This window comes from Poecilia formosa, unplaced genomic scaffold (genome assembly GCF_000485575.1).
Source record: "Poecilia formosa unplaced genomic scaffold, Poecilia_formosa-5.1.2 Scaffold279, whole genome shotgun sequence".
Lineage (NCBI taxonomy): Eukaryota > Metazoa > Chordata > Actinopteri > Cyprinodontiformes > Poeciliidae > Poecilia > Poecilia formosa.
Window position 1 is genome coordinate 844,565 of NW_006800218.1, and position 15,319 is coordinate 859,883.

The window sequence follows — 15,319 nt, forward strand, 5'->3', positions numbered from 1 at the left end:
ATTTTAGAACCTTTGATTTGCTATTTACTTGAATCTCATTAATTTTAAGCTTCTGGACATTTTCTGGATATTTCACCACTCTTCTTGGTAGAATTGACAGACCAAGAAAGCCATATCTGCTTCAAAATTAACATTTTCATTGAGCTATCTGGCCATGACAGTATGTTTGGAGAGTGAAAAAAATGTCTCAAATGATACACATAAATAATTAAAACCTCCAAATTAAAGAATAACTACATAAACTGTATAAAATGGGCTTTTTGTTGTCTTCACGTTTTAGTGCAAATGGTGGCGCTTTAATGCAAACTTGTTTAATCCTCCAATATTTGTCTTAAAACAGCCTTAATGCTGTCCTCCTTCAGTTTAATTTTCCTATTGGTTACAACGGCATGGCTTGGTTGATATCTACATTACACCCCCGTTCAGATATAAAATTATATACCTCAATAAGATTCTCCAATAAGACAGAAAAAGTCACTACAATTATCACTAGTTGCTGTTTTGAAAAAAGTTCCTAGCAGGTCTGAAAAGTCACCAAATAAAGCAACAAAGTCGCTAAGCCAGCAACAGTCCTGATCACAACCCCGCCTCTCTTTGCCACATTAGGCCACGCCCCTCAGTGTCTCTTGGCTAAATATTACCAGGGGCTGAGTTATGCTTTCACAGGGACATTAGTTCCACTTTAACAACAATCTTACACATCAATGTACAATTCTGACTGAAGCTATAAATTCCTGCCATACTTACCTACTAGCAGAGTGCTGTAGGCAACTGGAGCCCCATATTGTCTCTCCAGGAACTTGCTAAGGAAGCTAGCTAGGCCTGCTATCACTGAGGAAAAGCAGCACTGGGCCAGGACCAGCAAGAGGAAGAGAGGATTCGACATCAGGTGGAAGAACATTCTAGGAAACACTGGCCAGAACAAATACAGGAACACTGATTAGTAAAATGCAGCGTGGACAGTCAGTATATGTGTCTAATATCTAATTAAGATGTGCTCACATTTAAGGAACTCAAGCAAAGACCTATCCTTCTCCCGTAAGTTATCATCTGAGTCAGTCTCAGTCTCCGACATCTACAAAAGAGCAAACAGAGACGTTATGTCGGCTTTCCTTTCCCAAGGAAAGGTTATGATTATATGACCATGTTCTAATCAGTAGGTGCTTCAGATGATCCTGTCTGAAACATCAGGAAAAGTTAAAAAGCTGCTTTGTTTGGAGATATTGTCTTGCAGTACGCTGACAACAGCTATGGGACAAAATTGCCCCAAAATTGCCTTATGTTTTCCTCAATAAGTTTTGGAAATTTTAAGTTTAATTTTGGTCAGTAACAATCACTCTAGATAGCTGTGATCAAGAAAAAAAATATGGAGCACTTCATACCCACTCATCAGTATAGTGGAGGATCAGTGATGCTGTGGGTCTCTTAAAGAAGGCCATTGGTACATAATTGGGTGAAATGATATAATAAAACCTTTTAGATAAAAATGTGTGGCAAAATGTAGTAAAGTGAAAATGGCTCATGACCTTTCAGTAGAATAGTGAACCAACCCATCATTTTTCCTTGTAGGTATGTATTTTTCTCTGTATGTCAGATTTTCTTCATTTATTCTGTTCAATAATTGTAATAATAATATAGTTTTGGAGTAGAATCAACTACGTCCAGCAGAGGTCAGTAAGAGAACACAAAAGAACTTTGACAATTTTCTAAAAAATATTTTTTCCACAGCTTCAAACTGTAAAATCATCACTTATATCCTTTCATTTTTAACAGAAAGATGCTTGTAAACTTTTGGCCAAATCTATATCCATCACAGTAGTACTGTATGCACAACCTGTCTTGTCATAGTCACACTTACATTTACTTCAGAGCTCATTTGACGGGGGAAGAAAAAGTAAGGAATGGAGGAGAGGGTCAGGAAGCCAGAGATGATAAGCAGACCCATCCACCAAGCCCCCACCCAGCCGGGGTCGACGGGGCTCAACCCCGTAACTACACCTGAAACAAACAGAGCCGACCTCTGAGTCGCTACGAAATGCAATGAAGCCTTGATGAACACCGAGCCTGAATCTACATGAACCGCAGGATGTGTTTAAAAGACTTTGTCGTTACCAGAGCCACTTCTGTTCACGTCCACATAGAACCGAAGCATGACAGAGCCCAGCAGGTAGCCGAGGGACGGTCCAAACACAGACACGGCAAACAGGATGGCTGTGAACGAGGGGGCAGAGTTCAGAGAAAATACATTCCTCACAGGAAAGACTTTCATGCAACAAATCAGATTAAAGAAAAAAACATATCCTCTACAGGGCGTAGTAAGGAAAATATGTGGAAAAAACAAAGCAGTGAACTATTGAGAAGTGGAAGATACATTTTTACATGGTTTTCAAAATTGGATGTCTTAAGTCTGTTGAATGGATATCTACGTGGGCAATATGGACTTAAAAATTAACTGATAATAAAGGTGACGATACAAACCATTTATTACTTCTTTTTTTTATAGAACCCGTATGGCTACAACTGTGTGTCAGCAATTATAGTCCCACAAACACAAAGACTGCTCTTGAAAAACATTCCTTCTTTAAAGGACACCTGCCACATAAAGACGTGCAATTTATTTAATCAAACTGCAGATTGTATCCGCATTTAATCATATTTTCAAATTTGTTGATATCTATTAATGGTTTCATTGAACAAATAGTGGAGAAAAGTAGTAAAACTATTGGTCTCAAAAATACTGACAGTTTTGGGGGGAGTTAAATGTCACTAACAGGAATTTATTATGACAACAACAAATGAAATTGATCATAGTTGGAAATTTGTCACAATAAATGTAATGCGATAAATGCCCAACACTAAATGGATACCTATAAATAAAATAACAAAAAAAGACAAGATAAGAACAAGAACACTGAAAATACAGCCAAAGCTAGAATGACATTATCTAAATTAAAGTATAGAGAGTGTTAAAGTTTAGACCTCTGAATGAAAAAGTGAAGAACTGTTTCAGTCTCTAGATGTGCAAAGCTAGTAAAGACATACGCTGAAAAGACTTGAAGCTGTAAATGCAGAGAAACATGGTTACATAAATTAACTCAAATTAATTAGCTCGTCATTCTTAAGAATAAATGACATATCAGTTTTCTTCCACTTCACAATTATGCACCAGCAAGTGTTGGCTTGTGGTTGTAACATCAGAAAATAGGAGGAAGTTGAAGGAGAATACTTTTACAGAGCGCTGTATCAACAACATGACCCTTGAACTCATCTCCATTTTCTCCTGTATCTCTGAACTGCAGGTTATTCACCTATGTAGAGAGGGGAGTTTTTACTTCCTGCAAAATCGTCAATGTAGGAAATGCCAAAGGGCTGGATGGGCACAGAGCCCACGCCGAACAGCAGCTGAGCGATGGCCATAAGTATCCACACCAGCGTGGTGTCAGCTAGGCGCCTGGTATCTTCACGACCACATGACTCCGGGCTGGTGGTGGTGTTGTGTGGGATGCACAGGTCGTGGAACTCTGAATTGCAGTAGGCAGACACACATAGTCAAACATCGGAAGAAAGATGTACAAAAAAAAAAAATACAAGTAGTGATGTTTGATGAAGGGAAACTGCACATTTTTAATTCCCTGAAGCCTCTCTGGCCCTCTGCTGAATCCAACATAATTAGTATGAGGTAAAATGAAAAATCAGAAGGAGGCTTCTGTTACTGCTAATGAAATACCCTGAGGGTGACTCTAATCTTCGTAGCTTTTAGCATAGAGATTATGAATGTTCCTTCAGTTTGTTAAAGTTCAACTTAAGAGGGTTAGTGGACCTTGTAGACTCTTGGTGAGTCCACTTAAGAAGCTGTTGGTGTTGTAGGCAAACCCAAAGTTGCTTTGACATGTTCATACACTCGTGAGCTCCCTGGTCTGGACCCACTCGACACCGACAGACGTCATGCGGCTTTGTGTTTGTTTACGCGTGCAGCTGGTTCTTACTCTGCAAAGCCGAGTCGTGTGTGTAGGGCTGCGACAGAAAGTGAGGTAAGGTGAGGAGCATGGCGCTGACGGCCATCAGCAGTCCGCCGACGCCAATGACGCGAGGACGGTGAACCCGGCTGCCGAAGTAGCTCACAAACACAATCAGGATGCAGTTGCTGACCTTTGAACCACAACCAGAGAAGCAAACCAGTCAGATCTATAACCCACACAAGACAGAAAATGCAGATGTGATGGATGAAGTCTCTCTTCAAGTACACATAATCATTTGATCCATTATTGCAACAAAAACATTATTAAGGTGGCTTTGCATAACCAAAGCGTGAACTGAGATGGAATGTTCCGGCCTCGTTTGGTCTGGTTTCATAACACAATGCTGAAAGCAAACACTCAGATAACGTCAACATGGCAACATGGTTTGTAACTCCTGACCGCAGGTCATTTATCGAAGACAAATTAAAAGCATACTTGAGGGATTCGTAGGGAGAACATGCAGACTCTCTCATTACTCCTGACATGCGTGTCTCTCAAATACAATATCGCCACCTGAAATGTCAGGGAATGTGACTTTGTGTTGCTTGCTTGCACCTCAGTTCCTCTTTTGTCGTCAGTATCCCTGAAAGATCACACTGTCTCAGTCCTACAGCTCATGAGGAGATGTTGCTTTTGGCTCCTACCTCATGGAGAGAGGAAATGGTTCCAGAGGAGAAGCTGTTGAGGCCGTAGCGCCTCTCGATAGTGGAGATGGTGCTCCTGAAGTAGGCGCTGTAGAGCAGCTGTGAGAGCTGCAGGAAGCCGTGACACAGGACGAACAGCTAGGACAGAGAGACAGATAGACAGGATGTTGCTAGAGCCTCTATATTGTGGTTAAAAAAATAGTAATGCTGTCATAGTCAGAGAGGGAGGAAGAGAAGACCTCTGTCTGTCTGGAACCTGGAGCTATCAAAAATAGCTTAGTGCACGCAGAAGTTCAGTGACTACAAAGTGTTGAGGTCCTGCTGCTTCAAAGGAGGCTCAAATAATCAGCCTTCCTCTGTTCACAGTTTCTATGAAGTGTTTTTGCTGATGTAGGTAAATATAGGTGCGGATGTCATTCCTGGTCCAATGTTCCCTAAGGACTTTGCTTCTGAAATCATGTTTGATTTTCCTTTCATATCAACATTTACAATTTCTCCCAGCAGTGACCCATCCTTGTTGCAGGATGGAATGATATCTTGTTTCATCCAAAGAAGAATCTTTTTGATAAACTCTCCCCCAGGAAAAATATTGAACCTACAGCTTATATTGTTAATGGTAGGCAGCCAGTTTCCAGTAACAAAGTATATAATAATTTTTAAAATGTAAGGATTAAAAACCTAAACCTAAAAACAACCTTAAACATACTGCAATCTCTGCCCCACACCAGTTACAGCATACTACTGGTTAGCTAGCTATTATGTTTTTTCAAGTGTTGACCTAAAGCAAAAATATATATAGCCTACCCACTAAAATATGCAGTGGTTCTTTGAAGCTTATTGCATTAAATATTTCACAGTTTTATTGTTCTGGTCTTTGTACAATCCATCCATTTTCTATACACCCTTGTCCCTAGTGGGGTTGGGAGGGTTGCTAGTGTCTATCTCCAGCTAACATTCGAGAGGCGGGGTCAGCCTGGACAGGCTGCCAGTCCACCACAGGGCAACACAGAGACAGACAACCATGCATGCACACTCACACCTAGGGAGAATTTAGAGAAACCAATTAACCTGACAGTCATGTTTTTGAACTGTGGGTGGAAGCCAGAGTACCTGGACAGAACCCACCATGCAGAAAGACCCCAGGCTGGGAATTAAACCCAGAACCTTCTTGCTGCAAGGCAACAGTGCTACCAACTGTGCAGCTAGCTTTTTGTACAATAAAACATTTAAACCAAGCGTATATTTGCTGCAAACACAGTAAAGCTATCTAGTATAGCTAGCTAGCCTGCAGATTTCTGTACTAGCTTGCCAATTGTAGATTTTAATCAGTGATACTTTAACAGTGATGTCTAGAGTTTGTTTAAAGGTAAACATTTTTTTCACAAAAAGCCAAATTTATCTTTCTTGTAAGTACAAAACTTTAATAAACAAAGGAGGCTCAGCACTGCTGTAAGCTAAGCTACTTACAGTTGCAGCATCAATACGTTCTATGAAGCAGCTGTAATGTAGGATATCTTGTTGCTGCAGACCCAAAAAAATTAAAACTTTTTGCCCTTAAGAAGTTTCAATCCTATTCCAAGGAACAACGCCGCATATACTCACCTACTTGGGTACCTGCTATTTTGAAAGTGGAAAATTTTGTCGCAAGTTATTACACACAGGACCTTCATGGCATTTTACAGTCTTTATTAATCTGACTATAAACTTCGATACTTTGAAAAGCATGTAAATTTATTTATTTATTTTTTTTTACTTTTTCTGTTAATCTCACAGTTTTTATTAAAGCTAAGTCAGGAGAGTCTTCTTTGGGCCAGAGTCAGCTCAAGGCTGACATCCATTTATGTAACTCTTAGCCCAACAGGTAGTTCTGCTGTGGGGATCTGGGGTTCATTTACTCAGCTACCCTCTCTCATTTCAGCAGATGAATTTGTAAGAAGCCTGACAAAAACAATAAATAGTTGAGGAGCGGGGCCAAAAAAATAACCATGTTTTCCAAAACATCTAAACCGCACACCTCTTACAGAGCAATAATGGGCTATGTAACGACGTTTTGGACCCGATGTCTGCCAAACCTTCAGCTTTTCGTTACTCTACATAGTCCATGTCTCCGTTTGTTTACATGACTTGTCTCTTGCACTTCTCTCTTCACACCGAGAGTTGTGTAAGGAACCCAGTCGCCCGCTGGTTGGACTCCCAGAGATTTGGAAAAGGAGCCATGGTCTGCTCTGAGGGCTTCACAGAACCTCCGCGTGAACGTCCCAGTGACGCTCAAGATATGTGAGGAGATTTAGAGGAGAATTTGCAATGAAAACAGGGATAAATCTCAGATTTCATCTTTGTTTAGCAAACTGCCAGGTGGACAAGGGGACAATAAACTACGCAGCTCCCTCAGAACAGTTAATTCCCCCATTAAAACTCGTCTTTCTGGTTTGTGAGCACGCACAATACATGCTTGTACAGTGTTGCTAATATTTCATCCTCGTTTCCTATCAAGCGGCCTTCACTTGTCTGAGTGTTTCAACAGGACGTAGTTACTGATTGAGGCAAAGAATGTCTTTTGTTCGAGTTTGAGATCATGACAAAAAGTCTAAATCCAACCTGAAACCCACTTTAGTCTTTGCTGTCTCAGTTTTACACATATTCTATGAAAACATCTCTTTTGCCATTGAGAAATTACCTAGTGTATAATAAAATAAACAAAAAGGTCATTATCCTTAATGTCATAATGTTAGATTGATATGAGATATTATTTACACTTCCTGATGAAGAAACATAAAGCAACAAGTTAAGCAAACAGAGCAAATGATCAGCTTTTCACATAATTTGGCACACACACACACAGACCGGCACTGAACACACGCTGGATGTGCTCCCTTCAGGGAGGATACAAAAGAAGAAAACCAGAATACATCTCAGTAAATTAGGAATATCATCATCAAATGTTTGTTTTTTCCAGTAAATTAATCCAAAAAGGAAACAAACCCTTCATATCTGAAGTGTTTGTTGTCTTTGATGATTATGGGTTGAAGTTAGTAAGAAGATTAGACTGCTAAATCAGACTAATAAAAATGGACAAAATACGGCTATCAGATCCACGGGCTGTTAGCTTCCATGCTACGCCACATTGATACAGTTTTTCATCCAAAAGCAGCCTTGACCAAGTACTCAGTGGAAACATTTCTGTACCGTTTATTGTTCTAATCTAACATTTTGTCATCAAATTTAGCAGAAATAAATTCTAGAAATTGTCTTATTCATTCTGTGTGTGATTAATCTATTTAATAGGGCTGCGACAATTCACAATTATTTTAGTAATTGATTAATCAAATAAAAAATGCCACAGATTAGCTGATTTTTTAAAAACTGCTTAAGCCTTTTGGATATAATATTAGAAACATATAAAAATGTGCAAACAAATAATTAAATTCCTTTCATTAATAAGAAAATAAACATTTTATTGCCTGGAATAGCAACAGCATCACAGCAAATCTGAACCGGGTGGAGCTAAAACTCTACCACCCGAGGAGTTTGGTTAAAACATATTTACAGACAACGATAGTTTAATCTTAATTACAAAATGTATCTATTTTTTGCAGAGTTTTGACTTAACTAATTTTTTTTCACTAAATTATTTTTTTTTCAGTCCAGCTACTCCAGTTAACAATTAATTGACAATTATTTCAATAATTGATTAATGGCGATAAATCATTTCAGCCCAACTGAACCTTTCGTTTAAAACTGCAGATCAGAAATAATTGAACTTTTTACTAATGTTCGTATTTGTTGAGATGTACTTGTATAAATGCAGCATACTCAATGCATTTTGTCCACAGTTGTCCTTTTGAACTCACTGTCAGGTTGACATTGTCCTTGACTTCAACCTGCTGAGAAGGGAAGAATCGCAGGAAGTTCACAAGACGTTTTCTATCACTTTGATTTAAGAGAGTGAGCTGATGTCACAGATTTATATTTATTGTTGTTGTTTTTTTTCTCGTAACAAAAACCCTGAGCTACTTCTTTAAAAACTGCAACAAAGACAAAGCAGCATGTGAGGTGAGGATTGCCTCTCTTCTATTGTGAGCAAATGGGTTGGCCGCACAAAGGCCTCCTGAACACAACAAAGCAGCAGTGTCTCAGATTCAAAGGCAACAGTTACAAGCTAAGTTAGCAACGTAGCTCGGCTTCGTATCGGAAGCACCCGTTTTAAACTGGGGAATGTAACATGTTGAGTCAGCGATAGTCATCACAAAATTTGAGACAGATGAAATCTCAAAAGAGATTTCAAAAAATGTCTTTTGAAAAAATCTCTTTTGAGATTTCATCTGATGGCACATTGAAGGTGCATCTGGGTGGAAACTGGTGTCTTTGATTCAACCACATCAGCCCTCATATCATCACACTGTGTCTGACTGAGCCAATAAGAAATGGTAAATAAATAAATATGGTAATAAGAAAGCAACCCAAATGATACACTTGCAAACCCGTGTGGTGTCCTTCACCGCAACTCATCCTAAAGGATGTTCCTGAAAATTCTGCTGCACTTCTGCGTCTTCTACATGTTTAAGAAACGTGTTTCTTCAGAATCTCAGAAAATTTCATCAAGTGTTGAACTGTCTGCTTATTTAGTCGTTTTAAAGCCATGTTAGTCATTTGCACGTTGTCAAGTCATGTCCTATGATTTTAACCCATTTTATTGGGGTTTTACAATATCTTTGTTTTTTATTTTTATACATTAAAATCTGATCAATGAGTCTTAATTTGAATTTACCACTATGAGTGGAAACTTTGTGGAATCTCCTTTCACCACAGCTGCCAAAACACATGTAGAGACTGAAAGATGTAACCCTTCTTTGATAATTAACTCAAGCTCAGTCAGGTTTGTTGTAGTAACTCTGAAGAAAACCAGTCCGAGGCATGATACCTCCACCACCATGTTTCACAGCAGAGGGCTTTAACTTCTCCCAATGCGTAGTGTTTTGTAGGGGAGCACCTGTAAATCTGCTGCCCCGGAACCAATTTATTGTCTCTGATTTTCTTAATGTTGAAAGATTGTCAATCGGTCAATGGATATATGTGAAGCTGACTTTATTCACTAACCTTAGCTACCTCTACAAAGGCCTGAAGGTATTTTATTCTTTTTGTTTTCACTTCCACATATGTGCAGTTAACAACGGTCACCCCACTGTTACCAACTTGGCAACTTTGTTGGTACATTTGTCGAGTTCTCAGACAAAAAAAGATTAACATCGACCAAAATTAGAATCAGCAGGTCAGACTTTTTAAAGATCGGAGATTGGCCAGAAAACATCAATTGGTGTTTTCCAAATAAATTGTGCAAAAATGTAATTCTGATCTCATGCAAGCAGAGTCCCTTCAGGTTTGCTGTGTGTGCTGTGTACTACCAACAGGACTTCTAACGCCGTTCTTTCAATTTCTCATCACTCTTCCATTAAAGATTTGTGGTTGGTTTTTCTGCCATCAGATTCTCCTATATGAGCTGTGGAAATAGACTGAAGCCTGTACTTGCAGTTTGACAAAATGTAAACAAGGCACTGAAGTTGAGCGGGACATCAACACAAAACGTCTCGGTTAAACTGTTGCATTTCCACAGTGTTAACAGTTCGTACAATGAACCACTGCATTCTGCTCTTATTTACATTTACACAAGTGCATTGATTTCTTTGGAAACACTTTTTACAGGTTGCCAAGTGTGAGATATGTGCTGATGAGGTCACCAATAATGCTATGATTTACATGAACGCAAAAGTTTCTACGCTTCAGAACAATTGCTTCACATCTGACTGAATTTTCCTCTTGAATGTCGAGTTTGCCAGAGGGGGGTGGGGGGGACACACACGCAAGAAGGCTTACAAGATTACAAGATGGCATATGTTGCTCAAGAGCAGGAGAGGAGTTGTCCAGATGGAAATTTTTAAAGAATAGCCTCCAGCTTCAGGGGTTAAAGGCTCCGACTTGAGTGCGGACAAGGTGTAGCCAGCAGAAATAGTTCAAAGCAGAGAAGAGTACATAAACAAACCAGGTGCTCTCATGAACCTGAGCAAATAGAAAGTAAAGGCTTTTACAGTTCTGCTTGAACATGTGCCAAGAGAAAGATGAATGGATACGAGTAATTTGTGTCACCTTTGCTGTCCAGTTGTACAGTATTTGCATTCAAGCGGAGGAAAACTACCAACGTCTTGTTTGCTGCAGTAGGAGTTCTTTCTTTCATGCGGCTTGTGCCATCTCATCACTTAAATAAGAACAGATTGACAAATCGCCTGCAGTTTAGTCGGTTTGCTTTGAACTACTCCCATTATCTAAATATACCTTGGAAGGGGCTTGGAAGGGGATTCATGCTGACTACATAAAAGCAAAAGTTCATAAGGAACACCCAATGTGACTGACAAGATCATGACCCTATGCTGACCCTCGCTGTTTCACTGACTTCCCATCCACCCACATGTATACATCACTGCTTCAACAGAGGAAGGTTCCTTCAAGCACAGAACCTGATACGGCAGAAGGGATAACCAAACATAAAAAACTGTCGGATGTAGTCAGATTTCAGTTTTAAATGGTCTCTTCTTCTTTTGGCGATAGAAGCGTTTCTACTGTCTGAAATAGCCCCAAGTCAAAGGTGTTGCTTGGAGACGAGTCACTTCTTTATCATGTTTTGAAAGTAACAAGTGCAAAACAAACCTTTCCATCATTACCCAGAGTCCTGGAACGCAGAGTTTCTCATCCATTGTTGCAATACAATGACTCAAAAAAAAAAAAAGAAATCTCCTTTTGGCACGTAGTGGATGTAGATACATTTCTCCCTCCGGTTAGTTCTCAAAGGCTGTAGTAAAACAAACGGAGGCGCATAAAGTTCCCCAAAAATGGATGCGGATGCCCCTGTTGAACACAGAAACATCTTTGTCTTGACTGGGGAGATTCAGTTCTTATTGGAAGAAGATAAGACAAAGCTGTCAACACTTCCCTTTGGTTAAAGCCATTAGAAGACGACTGAAATTCCACAGACACAAAAACTACTTATCCTGGTTATGTATAGCTGGATCTTATGGAGGCCCATTTCTGCCACTTTGACGGACATAAAGAAAAATCTTGTCTCGTATTTAGAACCTCTTTTTTTTTTTTTTTTACGACCACGACTATTAATTACTAGGTACAAAAATCATAATTATGAGCTGTATCCACAATTATCAAGATCACTAATTCTTTAGTGACTTTGGGCTTTTTTTTGGTCTGGAAAGAAGAACCTGCTCACTAACTGTTGAGCTTCAGGCCATGGTCTTGTTGAAACACCCATAAAAGGGAATTTCCTGTTTGAGAGATAGCAACATGATGTTTTCAAGCATTTTGATACAGTCATTCTGATGTGCGATAACTAGCATAAGTAAACATCTCCACATTCATGGAGAATGTGCATGATACTGATTCCCGAGTCTATATCGGTCTGCATCTAAGAGTTGGCATTTAGTCCGCCTGGTAAATGGTGAGTTGTTCTCATGCAGATTATCGCTGACTGTTGTAATATTACATGATCAAGCCTTTTCTAACATTCCACTCTTCAGAATAAGTCATGAAAGTACGTATGATTTGTGCTGATATATCAGGTCAATATTGACATTGGGGATTACTCAAAGATAGGATATTGGTATCGTATCAGTACACCCCTTCACCCTGGAGCTGATCGTTGGCTGTATTTTTTGTTCCACTGGGATGGTAGTTTTCCATTATATTTCATATTTCTGGTTTTGACTTTCTTTTAAAGCTACGTTTACTTAAGCAGCCAATCATTTACGGCACTTGTTTTTATGTTCCCCACTCACCAATAAACTTTTTTTGACACCAGTTTTTCACACAATGAACCTCACATATCAAACTCTGCACTGCTATTGCTTGAACAATGGATCTGGTCAACCGATCTCTCAATGCAATTGATCAAATTTTCTCGACGAGAAGACCGGGCACAGGAGAGCCCTCTTGTCCTGTGGGGACACACCCGGCAGGATTCACCCTGGATTTATTCATGATAACAGGATTTCTGCTGTTTGGCGCTTGTGGATTCCTGGCTTATCGACAAATTTGTGACGGACTTGGCCGAACTAGTGAATACTCAGACTGTTGGTGTGGACAGAGACGCAAGTTGGATGCGAGTCTTGCTGAGACTCGCAGCCCAGCTGAGGACTCAAAAACTCACTAGCGGGATGGAATCGATCTTGGAGAAGTTGCTAGTTTCAGTTCAGTGGAACGACTAAACTAATTTGGATAACTGAGAACTGAGATGTATCGGAGAGACTTTAGGGGAGATTGAAATTTATAATCTACCCGATCGAAGACATTCTGTATCTGAATTGACTTTCCCCGTGTTGCCTAGAAAGGGCTGCATATTTCCAATCTCCTTGAAGATATGTACACATAATGCTCCTTCCCACCTCACCCCCTCCTGTTATCCATGCAGCTGTGTAGCTGAGCGCTCCCAAGGCCATGCCTTGATAACAACATCTTATTGGACTTCTGCCGGGAGGCTGAGCAACGTGGTTTCACGACCCTGTGATGTCACCACCTTCATTCATGTCTTTGTTTGCCCTTTGTTTTGTCTGAATGTTGCCATTTGCCCTAATGTGTCCTTTCCTCTTTTTTATTTTATTTTGTTAGAAACAGTGGAGTACTCACTTTTAACCCAGAAAAGGAATTAGAACAAACTTGGAGTCCAGAGACTCTAGTTTATTAGTCACTCTTTAGCTTATTTTTTAGAAACTGTAAAGTACTCACTATTTAGATGCAGAGAGACTCCTATTATTACAACCCAGAAAAAGAATTAGAACGAACTTAGAATCCAGAAAAATTCTTCCAGAACAGGAACATTTAGTTTTTATTATTACTTAGAAACTGTGGAGTAAATTTAGAGCACACTTAGAAAGTCCAGAGATTACTTACTTATGCTTATCTAGCATCCCAGAAGTCCAGAGGATAATTACTTACTTATACTTATTTAGCAACCCAGAAGAAGGATTAGAACTTGAAATCCATTAAAACTACCTTAGCAACTACTTTTTAGACTCCTATTTTTCCAAACCAGAAAAGGAATTAGACCAGAGGATACTTACTTATACTTATCTACCAACCCTGAATAGGAGTATCTAGTTTATTTACCTTGGATCAACATTATTAGCTTTTCATCTTTTGCTCTTCCCTTTGGTTTGTTATTTTGTTTGTATTTTATTTTAATTCTTGTAAAGCACTTGGTATTTCCTTGTTGCTGAAAATGTGCTATATAAATAAAATTACCTTTATCTTTTTACCTTTACTTTTAGAGGTCACTGGGCGAGGTGGTTGCCAGGCCATCGGGAAGAAATATTAATCTGTTTCAAGATACTGGACCCTAATTACTTTGAGCACAAATGTAATTTACTATCATAACATATCATAAATATGAGATAATCATATTTTCGAGATATGGAAGTCAGAATTATGGCCAATGCAAGTTTTAATAAGGAGGTCAGAATTATGATTTCGCTCGCTCATTGTTATTTTTTTTTAATCCCAGTGGAGTAAATGTAGCTTTTTAAAAAGTAACATTTATTTTAAAACCCAAGTCTTTATGACAGAAAAATTCAGAATATAAACTGGATTTAAATAACTTTATATCAGATCATTGTGGAGGAAATTATCTCCACAAAGTGTGTCTCTGACACTTGTTACCGAGTGTCAGAGAGACTCTCAGGTCGGTCCAAGAAGGTTTATGAAGGGAAATGTGAGCCGACATGCCTAGTTAGACTTTGACTCTATTGAGTTGAGCAATTCTCAAACGAAATAAAAATGTTCAACAATTATATAAACAACGAGCGTGAGAGTGAGGCGGGTTAAAACACGACTTTTTAACGGCAGCATCGACTCTTACCTTTATATTGCACCATGCCGTCCTGTTGGGTTTTCTGGTGTTTGTGGGGTAATTTATCTCCATTGTGTCCCCGCGACGTCAGAGTAGGAAGCAGAGATGCGTGTCCCTCGCTGCTGGCTGACTTCTACCTCCACCGGTGAGCTGGGAGGCTTTTTAAAGGCTGCTGCTGATATAACTGGACTCACGCCGAAGCTCCACACCAATTTTTTTTTTCCCACCCCAACAGAGTGATGATCAGGAACAGACCGTCTCCCTTAGCTTAGTCACGCGCACTCACCTGGGTAAACTTGAGGTGCCTGAAGGTGTTTTTATCAAACAATCACCGTTATTCACCAGGTGAATAACGGTTGTTATTTGAACGAAAACAGTGAAAACCACGAGCGCTTTTTAATTTAAAGCGAGGTTTAGTCCTCTGAGTGAACCCTGCTTTGGTCCCCCTCTCCCAGGCAGCTAAAACGAGCTTAATGCTTCATTAATTGCGGTATGCGGCTCCCTTGGCTGTTTCGGTCTGGAGCTAATGAGAACAAACAATTCAAAGAGAAGCTCATAAACACTTACGAACATAGGCGCAATTCCGGGGGGGCTCGGGGGGTCAAGCCCCCCCTCCTCCCCCCAATCTTGGAAAAGTCTAGAATTGTCTCCCCCTCACCTCCCCAAAGAAATCATGAAAGAAACCCTTGTATTTAAACGATATTAATATAAAAAAGGCAATAGACACAAAGAACGAAGTAAATCTGCCATTCATC

General features: G+C 39.6%; 1 protein-coding gene across 1 annotated transcript in view; it reads right to left on the reverse strand.

Moving 5' to 3' along the window:
• Nucleotides 1-15,094, reverse strand: part of slco2a1 (solute carrier organic anion transporter family, member 2A1) — a 20,982-nt gene extending 5,888 nt beyond the window's left edge. Inside the window, exons 1-8 of the mRNA XM_016681377.1 lie at nucleotides 14,574-15,094; nucleotides 4,664-4,801; nucleotides 3,987-4,149; nucleotides 3,309-3,521; nucleotides 2,113-2,211; nucleotides 1,859-1,998; nucleotides 1,003-1,075; nucleotides 748-912 (exon numbers count right to left, since the gene is read on the reverse strand). Of these exons, the coding sequence (XP_016536863.1) occupies nucleotides 748-912; nucleotides 1,003-1,075; nucleotides 1,859-1,998; nucleotides 2,113-2,211; nucleotides 3,309-3,521; nucleotides 3,987-4,149; nucleotides 4,664-4,801; nucleotides 14,574-14,636 (1,054 nt within the window). The 5' untranslated portion in view covers nucleotides 14,637-15,094. The remainder of the gene's footprint in view (nucleotides 1-747; nucleotides 913-1,002; nucleotides 1,076-1,858; nucleotides 1,999-2,112; nucleotides 2,212-3,308; nucleotides 3,522-3,986; nucleotides 4,150-4,663; nucleotides 4,802-14,573) is intronic.
• Between the last annotated feature and the right edge of the window lie 225 nt (nucleotides 15,095-15,319).